The sequence below is a fragment of the Giraffa tippelskirchi genome, chromosome 6 (assembly GCF_054371585.1).
Source record: "Giraffa tippelskirchi isolate mGirTip1 chromosome 6, T2T-mGirTip1v1.2.pri, whole genome shotgun sequence".
In the NCBI taxonomy this organism is placed as follows: domain Eukaryota; kingdom Metazoa; phylum Chordata; class Mammalia; order Artiodactyla; family Giraffidae; genus Giraffa; species Giraffa tippelskirchi.
The window spans coordinates 27,451,172-27,467,295 of NC_137280.1; the positions used below are offsets into that span (position 1 = coordinate 27,451,172).

The 16,124-nt window shown below is 32.4% G+C and overlaps 1 protein-coding gene across 4 annotated transcripts in view; it reads right to left on the reverse strand.

Annotated features, from left to right (window-relative positions):
- Window positions 1–16,124, reverse strand: part of CSMD3 (CUB and Sushi multiple domains 3) — a 1,311,921-nt gene that overhangs the window by 320,194 nt on the left and 975,603 nt on the right. For all 4 annotated transcript variants that reach the window (XM_081504393.1, XM_081504396.1, XM_081504395.1 and 1 more), the window contains one exon: window positions 2,802–2,993. In XM_081504393.1, the coding sequence (XP_081360519.1) occupies window positions 2,802–2,993 (192 nt within the window). The remainder of the gene's footprint in view (window positions 1–2,801; window positions 2,994–16,124) is intronic.

Here is a 16,124-nt window from a genome sequence, read left to right on the forward strand (position 1 = left end):
TGTGTTTTCTAGAATTTCAGTGTAAAGCTGTTCAATATTTCAGAATTCTCAACATAACATTTGATATACTATAGCCCTTCTGATAATTCTAATAAATAGCACCCATTTAATAGGTGTAAAAATCACAATAAATCAAGAAGTTCCAAGTAAGTCTCTGAAGTCCTGTCATTTTCTCTTTACACAGATGCCCTTTACAAGATGCTCAGTCAGATTCCAATTAACTGGAATGTTGCATTTTGGTTTAATTGGCATTTTTTAGGTAACCTGTGTAGTGAACAAATAAACAAAAATTTCACTGTTTCAGTCTTTCCTTTGAAAGCATTTTTTCCTTGTATTTTTTTGTCTGCATTTATGAGTGAAGTTATAATAAAGTACAAAGTAACAGATGTTTGATGATTTAGAATCTTTCAGTGATATATGCATAGTGAGAAACAGGTATAAATGGAAGTAATAAACTGTAAAGGGAAATATGGCTAAATCTGAACTGGCTCAAGGTATGCACTTATTTTATGCTTTTTTTTTTTCAGCCTCTTTAATAAGCTTTGTCATTATTATCTGCCCCATTTTCTACAGAAGTCTAGAAATACCTAGAAGTCAAACCCTGGCTGGTTTGAGTCTTTAGATATGTTTTATTTTCCATATTAATTGTTAATTCCAGACTATAAAATGTAAAATATGTGATATGAAAATTTAGACTGTTTAGTTTTCACTTTACTAGAAGCAGGTTCACAAAAACAGAGAACTCTCCTACATTATTTTAATGCTAAATCCTCAATGCCTATAACAATGTGTAGGACACACTAATGTATTTGAGTTTCCATCTCATGCATAAGAAATATAAAATGAATAAAATAAATCTGAACAATTGAATGCTTAATTAGTAAACACTCTTTTCCTATTATCATGTGACTCTGTGAAATAATTAGTAGAAATGTATTCATGAGTTAGATATAAGTGAATGAAAATAAGTCTTTCTCTCCTAAATGTGCTAAATTTGCATGCTAGAAGAAATACAATGAACAAGAAATGGAATCTTCTCTCAAGTTGCTTACAGTTGTACCAAAGGAAAGGATATGCATATAAGCAAAGTTTTGAGTAGACAGGACAAACTTCAGTCAAAATGTATTATATATTCTAGATGACACAAATTTAAAAGCACTTGAACCACAGGTTTGAGATTGAATTATTTGAATTTAAGAACCTTAATCATGAGATCTTTTTTTGTTAAGATTATATAGCATATTTTCTCACTATTTTTATTCCAAAGGTGGTATAAAGTTTTTCTCACACTTGGTAAAGAAATAATGTGTGTCTTGACTTTGGCCACCTCATGAGAAGAGTTGAGTCATTGGAAAAGACCCTGATGCTGGGAAGGATTGGGGGCAGGAGGAGAAGGGGACGACAGAGGATGAGATGGCTGGATGGCATCACCGACTCGATGGACGTGGGTTTGGGTAGACTCTGAGAGTTGGTGATGGACAGGGAGGCCTGGCGTGCTGTGGTTCATGGAGTCGCAAAGAGTCGGACATGACTGAGCGACTGAACTGAACTGGACTGATTTTCAAGAGTTTAACTTGGAGATTCAAGAACAGAGCATGGAAACAAAAGACAGAGAATTGGAAGTATGAACCAAGTGGTTGCAAATCCTTACATCATCAAAATAAAAACTGATCTGGAATACATAAATTGAAGGAAAAATCAAAGCCCTAAAAGTCAAATTTAAATTCTGATACAACTTTCTTTCTTAGAAGAAATAACCGTTATAGAGGCAAGATCAATATGACCCATTTCAAATACAGTGTCTGAATCCGTTCTTTAAATTTTAAAAGTAACCCATCTCAATGTCAGAGAAGGCAATAGCACCCCACTCCAGTACTCTTGCCTGGAAAATCCCATGGACGGAGGAGCCTGGTAGGCTGCAGTCCATGGGATCGCTAAGAGTCGGACACGACTGAGCAACTTCACTTTCACTTTTCATTTTCATGCATTGGAGAAGGAAATGGCAACCCACTCCAGTGTTCTTGCCTGGAGAATCCCAGTGACGGGGGAGCCTAGTGGGCTGCCGTCTATGGGGTTGCACAGAGTCGGACACGACTGAAGTGACTTAGCAGCAGCAGCAGCAGCAGCAGCAGCAGCAGCGTGTCAATGCATGGCAAAACCACTACAATATTGTAAAGTAATTAGCCTCCAATTAAAATAAATAAATTTATATTAAAAATAAATTTGAAAAGTATTGGATAACTACATTTGTTTGTCAGATAATATATATTTTGGCAGCCTCATATTTTGGCCACCTGATGCAAAGGGTCTACTCACTGGAAAAGACCCTGATTCTGGAAAGACTGAGGGCAGGAGGAGAAGAGGGTGACAGAGGATGAGATGGTTGGATGGCATCAATGACTTAACAGACATGAGTTTGAACAAACTCCAGGAGATAGTGAAAGAAAAGGAAGCCTGGTGTGCTGTAGTCCATGGGGTCACAAAGAGTTGGACACAACTTAGTGACTGAACAACAATGAACAACAACATAGCAGATAAGGCAAGATGAAGGTTTTTCAAGAACTTTGATTCTTAACTTTTTTAAAAGAGTGTCATAAACACCAAAAATGTAATGAAATTAGAGACCCACTCTCTCCTCAGGGGAAAAATAATAATGATTTACAATTTTGTGCATTTTTTGGAAGGTCATAGACCTCTGAGATCTAGAACCTATTCCAGAATACTGTTCTTAATAACATTGAAGCCAGTTTTTAACCATCACTTCACACTTGCATAAAACTTTAATTGTTCTAAATTCATACCTATACAAACTGGTGGGCTGGGCTGCCAGAAGTATCGATTTTCTACCTGAATGCAGGTTATTCTTTCCTCTCCTTGAAGTTCATATCCTGGGTCACACTGAAAAACCACAGTGTCTCCAGGTTCTCGTCCATCCCCATTTCGAGTCCCATTCATAGGAACCCCTGGGTCACGACATGCAGTGGCAACAGAACCTATGAACAAACAGAAACAAACTTTTAGTTTTGATGCCAACCAAAATCAATTTCAAAGTTCCAGACCTCATGTTTGAGAGGCTTCTACATGTCTACATGCTTTAAAAAAAATAACTTAAAAATGCCTGGGTCATAATTCCCTGTACTATACAAATATATCTTTGTTGCTTTTTAAATGAGATATAATTCCCTGATGGTTCAGCAGGTAAAGAATCCGTCTGCAATGCTGGAGATGTGAGTTCAATCCTAGGGTCGGTAAGATCCTTTGGAGGAGCAAATGGCTATCCACTCCATTATTCTTGTCTGGAAAATCCCATGGGCAGAAGAGCCTGGTGGGCTACAGTCCATAGGGTCACAAAGAATTGGACATGACTGAGGATGAACACATATTGCATATACAATACATAAAAATTATCTATGCTGTACATCTGAAATTAATATAACATTGTAAATCAATGATACCTCAATTTGATTAAAATATTGCTAATTTTTAAATACCTGCACAATAAATAGTTTTAAATTGTTTTTTTCATAAATAACTTATTTATTAACTTGCTTCAAGCAGTAACATGACATTTTAGTAGCTAAATAATAAATCCACTCAAAATTCATTATTTTGATGCCCTGTGAGAGACAGTGTGAATAGGATGAAGACAGCTGAAAACTAGAAGAATACATTTGCTTGGCCTATATACCACAAAGCACTAGTACCTAGAATATATGAAGAACTCTTAGAACTGGGGGAAAAAAAAGAAGAAAAAAATCCAATTACAAAATGGGCAAAAAACATTTCAATAAAGAGGATACCGGATGGCACATGAAAAGATGTTCAGCATCATTTACCATTAAAGAAATGCAAATTAAAACCATAATGAGATACCTATCAAATTAGCTAAAATAAAAAAAAATGATAACACCAAATACTGGGAAGATTCTTAAAAAAAAAAAAGGAAATGAATTACCTATACATGGCTGGTAGAAATGTAAAATGGTACAGCCACTCTAGAAAGATGACACTTTCTTGAAAAAATAAATCTATGCTTACCATGACCCAGTAACTGTACTCTTGCATGTTTATTCTGGTGAAATGACAACTTGTGTTCACGTAAGAATTTGAACATAGGTGTTCACAGGAGTTTTCTTTATCAGAACTAAAGACTAAGAACAAACCTAATGTCCTTCAACAGATGAACCATTAAACCAAATTCATACCATGGAATATTGCTCAGCAATAAAAAAGGAATGCTGATACATAGGCCATCTTAGGTGTATCTGAAAGCAGTTATGATGAGTAAAAAAATACAATAGCCTCTACTTAGGTAACATTCTTGAAGTGACAGAATTACAAAGTTGGAAAACAGATTACTAGTTACCAAACATTGCAAGGGGAGGAGAAGGAATGAGATCACTATGACTATAAAACACTCAAAAGAGGGATCTTTGTGATGGAATTGCATTGCGGTTTGCCTCTGGTTGTGGTGATCAAATCTACATAGAACTATATAAACAAAATAAACATACACCCACAAAAGAGCATATGTAAAATTAATGAAATCTGAATAAGGTTTGTGGATTATACCAATGTCAATATTCTGGTTGTGATATTGTGCTACAAGAAAATGCCATTGGAGGGAATTGGGTAAAGGATATAAAGGATCTCTATTATTTCTGACAACTGTATAGAAATCTAAAATTATCTAAATTTTAGTTTAAAAAATCATTAGAGGAGAGTGGTATGGTACCACAGGAAAACAACTGTTCTTTTATTAATAATATATACAATATATGGTACATTTAATAATATAATTAACTACATGATACAGGTTAATGGAACAGGAACAGCTTAATTATTTTGAATTACTACAAAGCAGATTTACTCTAAAGCATATGATAATTAAGTATCAAGACAAAGAAAGTATTAACTTTTTCATTTAAGCTATTATTAAACTATATTCATAAATGTAGGCTTTAGTAATTGTATAAATTATTTTTTAAACTACATATTAAAGTACACAAACTGCTGGATTACAGACACATAACTAATATTCATTCATTTATTCACTAACTTAATATATTCCAGGCATTGTGTTGGGTGCTAGGAATACAAAGGGGAAATAAGCAGACACAAAACTGAACAGACTTTGAACTGTTCAAACTGTGTACTGGTGGCACCTATGAAAGGATTCTGTTGCATACATCCTTAGTACGTTAATAACCAGGTACACAGGTAGGTAGGTAGCTATAGATAGATAAGATAGATACATACATACATATATACATAGTTTCATCAATATACCAATCAATCTGTTTTAATCCACCAGGAATTCTTTTTGTAGCTCATCTGTTTAATACACATACACAACAAGGAAACCAGAGGATCTCACACAAATAACGCTGTGACTCTCCAAGTCATTTGGGAATCAAGAGGACCATACCAATTTAAAAAATAACAAAAACTCTAATACTTGTGGTATGTATAAAAGTTGCAATGACAAAAAAGTGATTTCATATATATATATATAACACGCATAATCACACACACATATATGTATACACACATATATGTATACACACACATATAACACACACAAACTGAATAGAACAAATTGTTTTATATATCTTCCTGGAAAGAGTGAATGAAAGTTATTTTTAAAAGGTTAATTTTTAAAGGGTTATTTTTAAAAAGGTTAAAAAATGTAGACTACAAATGTCATTTTACCTATCACTTAAATTAAAACCATGTATCATTAGATACATCATCAGCAGTCTTACAGTTTTGCTTCATTGTAATGATAAACTAGCATTTCTGAGCAATGGCCAAGGCCAAGGACTTAACATGTATAATTCATTTAATTCTACTAACAATCCAATCAGTCAAGTGCCATTATTGTTCTTAAATATTTTAGAGGTGAAAAAACTAAAGTTTAGGAAGATTAAGTAACTTTTTCAATATTACAGAAATTAGAGTGCAGAACCAAGGTTTACACCCTAGTTAGTCTGATTTCAGAAGCCAGATTTTTAAATGATACTGGAGAATGTCGTCTACCTGTTAACTGTCCTCGAGGTACAATTTCTTTCTCAGTTAAATATAATAAACCTCATTAAGAAATTATAAAAAATACAGAGAGTATATCCATAAACAGAAATGCTACAGTGTGCATAAATGTGTCTATCTTAAAATATTCAAATGATCTTCTTTTGAGTTATTTTTAGTTGATAATAGAATAAAAATCAAACTCATATGGGAGAATATGGAGGGAAGTGGGACAGGGGCATGGTTCCAATTTCCAAGTGGATTTGTTCTCTAATACCATCAGCGTTCCTTAGCAGAACATCCATCAGGCATTACTGGGTCTGGCAATTACAATCTTTTAATATTGATAGACACTTTTTTGGTAAATTTTTGTGATAAACTCAGTTACTAAGTTTTTCTTGAATTGCTCTGGGATGGTTTCCACTAACACTAAAACTGATCTATGAAATGGTTTTACAATATAAAAGTGGATTGGGATGTTCTACATATAAGATTTACACTTAGCAAGTTTTTATTGAAAAGGAGTGATATAAATGTAAAATCTGCTACAGCTTTCAAACTGAAAAGCAGAATGATATAAAAGATAATGAAAACAATTTATTTTGTTGTTGTTTTTGTCATTGTTGTTGAGGCTTCCTATGTGCTGCAAGGCTGCCTTGCATCTGCAAAAACCTTGAAGCTTAGTATGAGCATTCTCAAAAGAAAAATGTACATACAGCAATGTTACACAAATACTGAAAGGAAAGCAGTTGGTATAACCGTGGCTTACCAGAATTTGAGAGAAAAAAGATGTTTGGGCCCTATCTTCAGAGTTACTATGCTTAAAGATTTAAATTGGAACCTAGTAACTAAAATCTGAAGTCTTCAATATGACAGCTAATATATGTAAAAATATTTATTTGCCTTTGGGGCTGGTTGACTGACGGAAGAGAGGTGGTAAAATTGTACCATGTCTTTTCTCTTAATTAATAAATAAATTAGGACTCAGATTTTTAAAACTAAATAGAGAACAATAGGGTTTAGTAAAAGACCAAATATTTTTCTTCTTGGAATTACTTGAATTCTAAAGGCAATTAGTTAAATATACACAGAAATAATTACTTGCTGTGAATGCTATTGTCTTATTTTCTTTACTTATTCAAAGTTTAATCTCTATACTGGTTATTCACTGTGTTTGTGGGTAGGCAAAATAACATTTATTTTGGCATCAATCATTTTTGTTTTATGTATTAAAACAAAAGCTATAGCCATTGAAGAAAATAAATAACCATTTAAAAAGCACAGACTGAAATAATCTCACAAAATTAGCATGATTTAAAAGCAATCATATAATATTAGAAAATAGTAAGTATTAGGCACATGTGTAAAAATAGGTTAAGAATCTTTGTTTGACATTTATTGTTTAATTTTATGGAACATACAATTCTCATGATAAGTAATTCTCATTTGCTTTTATTTTTGCTGTTTTATATATACATATATATATATAAAACACATGGTGTTTTTTGCTATTAAGTATTTTAATTTATCAACTATTTTATATATATAAAATCTAAAAAGCTACAGATTAGAAGTAATATATTTGCCACCAAATTATTAACATAGATAATTTCTATTTATTTTCTTAATTTATTTAGTTCAAATTACTTCAAATTTGATTGCTAAAACAAATATCTGCATTTTTTCCATTAGGTTTAAGTATGACAGTCTTGATTTTTCTTAACAAAAACATGTAAGGTAAGCATAAATTCTAACAGAGCTAAAAGGTTTTAACAACCTTGTCTCATCTGCAATGACATAAAGAAAGGAACATTCTAGAAAGTGCATATACTAGGCTTAAATGCTACCCTATCCAAATAAAGCTTGGATTTAACTTTCAAAATCTCATGAAATTGACAATAAAAAATAACTTCTTTTCTTTGTCTTTCCCCCCAAAAGGAATGGCCATTTATATTTTGGTTAGTAAAGAATAGAAATAATCAAGTGTTGCACAGCTGTTAGAACAGTTGATTATTCAGTAGAAACTGAAATAGTAACAGGGGAAAGGTATATAAATAGAAGAGAATGTGATTAGTAAAGCAATATGTAATATTTATTGGACACTTACTATCTTTTAAACACTTGTACTGAGCTGTTTCTCATTGGATTTACAAGGAGTCTGGGCACTATTATTATCCATATTTTTCCAATGAGAAAATTAAGGCTTAAAAAAGATAACCTTGCTCTATATCACTTAGCTGTTTAAAGGGGACAAAGTGCCCTATGCACACATGAGACCATAACCGAGGGACATTTCTTAAGTAGAAATGATAGAACCTTTGTAATAAAAGGTACTGAGAGTGTGAACCATAGTATGGAGCGCAAGTGAAATCATGACTTCAATGGAAATTTCTAAAATATGTTATTACTCCTTAAATGTCACTATAAAATCAGAAGAAAAACTACCTTACTTGCCTATCATTCCAATAGGAGAAATCCAAAAACCTACATATTTAATAACACTTAGCTTTAAATATATTAATTTCTTACTTAAATTACACAGATATTAACAATGCAGTCTTATTCACAGGATTCCATTGGTATACGTTGTGTCAAACTGAATAAAAGTCTGCTTATCTAAGAAATATATATGTTGAACAACTATATGCAACATGAATGACAATTAGGATAGATACCAATAAAATAATGACAATTATGCTTATTATCTCTATTGAGAGAATATATTGTACAAAACACTTTACTAGAAGCTAAGTTTATATACTCTTATACTAAAACACAAATCCTTATGAAGTATTATTATCCCTATTCTAAATGAGTAATACAAGCTTCCCGTCATATTATGTGCTTATTAGCAGATGTGGAATTTGAACTCAAGAAACAGCAGGGCTCCTAAGTATTAGAGTATATTGTCTCATCACAAATCTACCACATTACCAGATAAAACAATAAAAAGGCATGCCCTACTGATGGAACTTTGACAGTTGTTTATTAATGAAAGAACTGGGCCGAAAAAGTTAGAACTAGTTCGAAACAGAAAGGCAAGAGCAGTTTATAACCCATTTCTTGTTCCTGATATTTCACCATAAAGGGAAACAAAAAAGAAAGACTCAAGGTTATTTTGTAGGTATTATTAGAAGTAATAAAAATCAAATTTAACCTGATATATGCTGAATTTGGGCTTCATGGGTGGCGCTAGTGGTAAAGAATCTCTCTGCCTGCCAATGCAGCAGATATAAGAGTAAGAGATGCGAGTTCAGTCCCTGGATCTGGAAGATGCCCTGGAGAAGGACACAGCAACCCACTCCAGTATTCTTGCCTGGAGAATGCTATGGACCGAGGAGTCTGGCAGGCTACAGTCCATGGGGTTGCAAAGAGTTCAATGCTACTGAAGCCGATAGCACATCACACAGAATGCCAATTTTAGCCATGTATGTGCCAAATAGTATTAAGTAATTACAGTAACAAGGACATTTCCCTCCAATTGTTTTTTTCATTCTCTCTCTTCTTCCTGTTCTCTTTCTTTTTTTTTTTCTTTAGATTTCTTTCCTTACAGTTCTTTAAGAGACTAGAAGCAGTAAAACAGGAGCACCTTCACCGAATCTCTGGCATCTGCACCCACATTCTCTGCTTCCTCTCCTGTTGCAATGAAGAAGATGTCCTTGCCCTATGGAAGGCTAACCCTAGTTCTTGTGCTGCAAGGACTTCCTAAACATTTTTCATCTCTTCTAATTCACTAGGTTTTCCTCCTGTACAGGGTCACAACCAGTAACATACCAATGTGACTTATAACTTCCATTTTAAACAAACAAACTCTTTATTACCTTCCCATCCTCTTCAAATTGTTTTCACATTCCCTTCCTTTCTTTAGTAGAACACTTATTAAACATCTGTCCTGAGGGAGATATCTATACAACTGTCTCCAATTTTATCAGCCATATTCATTTATGCTAATTATTTATATATGTCTTTGTATGTAATTAAAAAAAGAATTTGTATTCAAGTAAGGAAAGTTTATATTAGTATTACTTAGGATTTGTTTTTACAATATTTTCAGTCTTTACCAATAGTCTAAATCCACTGAAAGAGTTAAATGTATTTATTGTTAAGCAACATGGAACCTTATCAAATCAAGCTTTGCTACACCCTATGGATAAATAGTCCTCATATATAAGATATTGAAGAGAATCTTTCATAAGAGTTAAAAATAGTTCATCAAGTAAATATGTGTGAAATGAATGAATGAATGAATGAAACTATAACTAGTCATTTCAATATGTGCTTAAGTTTTATTTATAATTTAGGATTTGTTTCACACTGGGAAACATTTACTCCAAGTGCAGTAACAACATTTATATTACATTTTAATTTGTGTTACTCTATCTGGATAAACTGAGGCCATTTTTAGAACAATATAGATAGCACTAAATACTACAGAAAATGAGCGAGTTATCACCATTTTTATAACCCATCAGTACTGTAAATATATTTCTGACTTCTCATTTTATATTTGTTTTCATCTAATTCAATTAGAAATGTGCATTTCACCTAAAACAGTCCTAGCTACCACATACACATGTTTCAAATATATTATGGATGATAATTCAGAGATAATGTTTCAATTAACATCTTGGTTACCTTGGGCTAATTAATATTCCAGTTTTCTTATGGCATTGCTTTGTACAACAAAGAAAAAATACGCTAAAATCAATTATAAGTTCTTGCATGTCCTTTCTGTTCAGAAAGCTGATTTTTTGGTATAAACTGGTTTATCTTAAGAACTTTTGAAAAGCCTCAGATTTGATACAATTGGATAAATAATACTATCAAAAGCAGAAGAATTGTACTGTAGTAAGAAAAGGACACTGATCAGATTGCCTTAGTTCCCTGAATTTTGTCTGCCTCGTCAGTAAAACTGATATAGTAATAATTTACCTGACCGATTTAGTGTTAGAAAAAATCTTAAAACATTATTCTAACAATCACATTGCATAATTGAAAATTATATGATATGAAAATGTCAATTCTAAGATAAAGACTAGTAGATGTTACGATTCACTGTGTACTCTAAGAAGTAGTTGTATTTTTTGCTGCAATGTGTCAAGAAACTTCAGCAAGGTCATGGTCCAAATTTGGTATTCACAAGGCCTTATACTGTCCTCTTCAGTTTTATTGCCTTATACTTTTGTATTGACTAAGAAATGACACTATCAATAAGGAAATCAAGTTGGGTAATAGGAATATTTAACCTGGAAGGAAATCTCATCGAGAATCAAATCAGTCAGAAAATATTTGAAATGCAGATGGTAACCTAGAGGTGGATTTCACCCTGGAGAATTCTGCCCTTGATTGAGTCCTTGCTTTGTACGAGATTCATTAATTTTATGAAGAATGTTCAACATCATTATTAGGCCTACACTCTGCCAGCTACTCAGCAATGTGGCTATTTTTAGAATTTCACTGTGTTTCAGAAACGCCTAATGATATGGCAAGTAAGGTATAGTAGATGACAAGATGACAGAGATATTTCATGCGTGGGATGCAAAAGAAACCTCAAAGCTGGTGTTGTAGTATACTTCCAAGTACTTTATATAAACATACTGTTAAAAATACATATTTACTCATTTATTTCACCAGGTAATTGTTGTAAACCTACTAGAAGTCAAGTATGTTTGGTACTGGAGATGCATTTTAATAAGACAACCCTGAATATTCACTGGAAGGACTGATGTTGAAGCTGAAGCTCCAATACTTTGGCCACCTGATGCCAACAACTGACTCATTGGAAAAGACCCTGATGCTGAGAAAGATTGAAGGCAAAAGGAGAAGAGGGCAGAAAAGGATCAGATGGTTGGATAGCACCACCAACTCAATGGACATGAAAATGGGCAAACTTCAGGAGATAGGGACAAGGAGGCCTGGCATGTTGCACTCCATGGGGTTGCAAAGACTCAGACATGACTTAGCAACTGAACAACAGCAACACCTCCACAGCACCATCGATTCTTGTGCTCTAATATGTGGACAAAGTGAGGATAAAATCACTGCTCTAATGTTTTTTAAATCAAAAGTCATGTAAGGTTGAAGACTATCAAAGGTACCGATACAGGAAATTGACTTTATAGCCAAGATTATAAAAGATTATGTGCTGTGCTTAGTAGCTCAGTTGTGGACGATTCCTTGTGACCCCATGGCTCCTCTGTCCATGGAGATGCTCCAGGCAAGAATATTGGAGTAGGTTGCCATGGCCTGCTCTAGGAGATCTTCCCGACCCAGGAATCGAACTGGGGTCTCCCACATTGCAGGCAGTTTCTTTATAAAGGATTATATAAAAGTCTAATTTGAAATTGAATTCCAATATTTGGAGAATAACAGAATTAATTAGCAAAAAAAAAATGATAAACACACAAATATTTTACATAGTTCTGACTGATAGCACATAATACCAGTGTGTTTCTAATTTTACATTATACTTATTAAAAAATTTCAACACAGAGTCATTTAACATTTACTAACTACCAGGTGTAATGCCAAGTTCTGGCTATATAATTATTAATAGGATAACATCTTGTCCATCAAAGGAACACAATCTAAGAGGGATAGCATATATGTATATGTCTTTAATATAATAAAATGTTTATTAAAATCAGGTAGCATTTGTCATACAAAGTGAAAAACTGTGGGCATGAAATAAAAAGCTAAAAGTGATTTAAATTATATAATTAAAATATGTATTGATTTATAATTTTACATAGATGAACTTTTCAAAATAGTTATCTATGCAAAAATTACTTAAAATAATTTCTAAAAAGTTAAAATGCCATATATCTATGCACACAAAAACACCCTCTTTACATGAATTAATTAAACATTAAAAACAAGAGAAGCAAAATAGTCATTTGTGGTACATGTGTACATTTTTTAATTGATTTTTTAGACATATTTAATGTCATTTTACTCAACCCACTACAGTATTCTTGCTTGGAAAATCCCATGGATAGAGGAGCCTGATGGGCTATAGTCCATGGGGTTGCAAAGAGTAGGGCGTGACTTAGTAACTAAACCACCACCACCATCAATGCTATTTTACTCTTTTTTCTTAAATATATGGTTTTCAATATATTCTTATTTTTATTGGTATTGTTAAAGGTATTTCCAATATATTTTAAATTGTTGGTATGTCAACAAATGTCTTCACAGGCTATAATATTTTTAATTGAGAAAGTTTTCTCTTTATAGGTGTTGAGGTATCCAGTAAGTATAGAGCTAATTCTCTGAAATAGAGGAAAGTTTCAATTTGATCTTATGTCATAAAACAATGTGTAAATAGTTCAGCTTAAGTATTTTCACAGATATTAAATCTTTACTTCTGTTTGGACACCTTTCTTTGATAAAAATTTTCACAATATAAAACCTACCAAATTGTCTTAAATTATTATTTTTTGAAATATTTCACTTTTGGTTGTATATGAAAAACAGTGCTTCAGATACAAACTTTCCTAAGTATGAATGACAATGAGCAGCAAAAGCAAAACTAGTACCGATATACTAAAGTTTATATATTTATTTTTGAATCAGCATTTCTTTGTCATACACATAGAAAAGGTTATTCAATTATTTTGCTGTACATAAAAATATTTGTAAATTTTAATGATAGTTTTATTTTGATATATAGATTATGCTTGGCTGCAGTTATGAATCATATGTATTCCACAACAAATTCAAGTTATATTATCTTTTTCTTAATTTAATAAGAGCTTTGTTTTTATCATGAAGTTGTGTGTCACCAAAATTTATATTTGTACTATAATCACAAAACAAATAGTTTATCCTTAATACTATAATTTTAATATGTGTTCTTTGTCTCATTTTTAAAAAATTTAAAAGATAATTGTTTGCTTAAAAGTTTAAAAAAAAAAAGTTATGTGCTGTTAACATAAACAGAAGTAAGATAAGAGAAAACAATTGACCAAAGGAAAGAAGAGAGAACTGGAAATACATTATTGTAAGGTTTTTATATTATATGCGAGGTTGTGTAATAGAATTTGAGAGTAGATTTTGGTTTAAAAAATGTATGTTATTAATATTAGAGCAAGTACACCCCACTTCCAAAATGTTTAACTAATAATTTAATAGAGGGGAAAATGATGGTGGAAATGCACGGGTGGGTCCAATAAAAACTGATTATCAATATGGTAGACAAACTCAACCATAACGATTACATTATGTGTGAATGATCTAATGATTTAAAGACTATAATTAAAAGGTAGAAATCTTCAGACTGTATCAAAAAGAGGACTCAAAAGTGCTATCCCAATCATGTTCTATTTAAACTGGAAATGTACTGTAAATATAAAGACACTAACAAGTTAAGTGGATGCTAAATAAAATACAATGCAAACACTAATTATTGATATAAGATATTCATATCAAACAATGCAAACTTCAAGACAAGGAAAATTGCCAGAGAAAAAGAAAGCTGTTTCATTGTAATGAGTCAACTCATTAAGAAGGCATAGCACCTCAAATGTACACACCTAACAACAGATATTCATAATACACAGACATGACAGGACATGATAAGATAGAAAGAATAAATAGGCAAATACACAATTGCAGTTGGTGTTTAAACACTGCCTTTTCATTAGTAGATTAGAAAAGAAGTAGACAAATAATAATAATGTAGAACACTTCAAGCATAGTGTTATCAACCAACTGTATCTCATTGGTATTTAATTCCAAATAATGGCAAGTGTACATTCTTATCTTTTCAAATGCACGTGATTCTTTGTGACCAATGGACTGTAGTCCACCAGGCTCCTCTGTCCATGGGGATTCTCAGGCAAGAATACAGGAGTGGGTTGCCATGTCCTCCTCCATGGGATCTTCCCAACCCCGGGATTAAACCCAGATCTCCCACACTGCAGGCAACTCTTTAATATCTGAGCCACCATGGAAGCCCAAGAATACTGGAGTATGTAGCCTATCCCTTCTCCAGGGGATCTTCTTGACCCAGGAATCAAATCAGGGTCTTTTGCGTTGCAGGTGGATACTTTACCAGCTGAGCTACCAGGAAAGCCCAGAAACACATATGCTGGACCATAAAAAAAAAAAAAAAAAAAGTCTAAATAAATTTAAAATTGCTATTTGGGAAGCCCTTCTGCTAAGGAAGCTGGCATGTTAACACTTTCCACATACGCAGAAGAGAATTTAGAACTAAAGTGATGAAATTAGTTCAGTAGAGTTTTCATTTGTTTTAGATCAAAAATGATGGTTTTTTTTTAAAACATATTCATGTCTTATAGTTTTCACATGGTTAATGACATCACTATGATCCCCATATATGTTAACATATATTGTGTGCAAGTTGTATTTTCAGCATTAATTTTCTTTTAGTTTTAATTGAGAAGTTATTGGGTTTTTTGGTGATTAGCACATTAAAATTTAAAAAGCATGATGATTAGCCTACATTTTGAGCAAGTTGTACAAAATCCTTAGTATGTAGATAATAAAAGTCTAAGAACCATAGAGTTAATCCAAATAGGTATTTCAACAGCTTATCATATTAAAATTTGTAGACAATTTGTTCCTAAAATAAAAATAACAAGGATCAGCATCTTAAAATATTAATATTCTTTTAGGTTTAAATCTCATGTTTTAATATCATATATATTAAATTCTTGATCAAAATATCCCATCTTTCATATAAGGTTAATAAGTTATTAGGAAAAATTGGTCTATTAATACCAATGATATCAGAGTCCCCAGGATAAATCTAAAACCAGGGAGAAATTTTATTTAGGAAACAATTCAAACAATCAATTTTTTTTTTTTTTTAGGAAGCATTCAAACAAAAAGAACATGCCTATAGTAGTTAGATACTTTTACAAAATCAACTATCTTATTTAATACATCAGGTAATCTAAAATGACAAATTTTGTCAGTGTATTATGACTCCCAATCACAATATAATTGTTTCATATTTTAGAATGTAAAATGAGCCCCACCATAGCTTACAAAATGTTAATATAACACAGAAGCCAAGAAAGTTTCATTTAATTCTGTATTCTACTAATTACTTGATTGTACATAAAAATAAC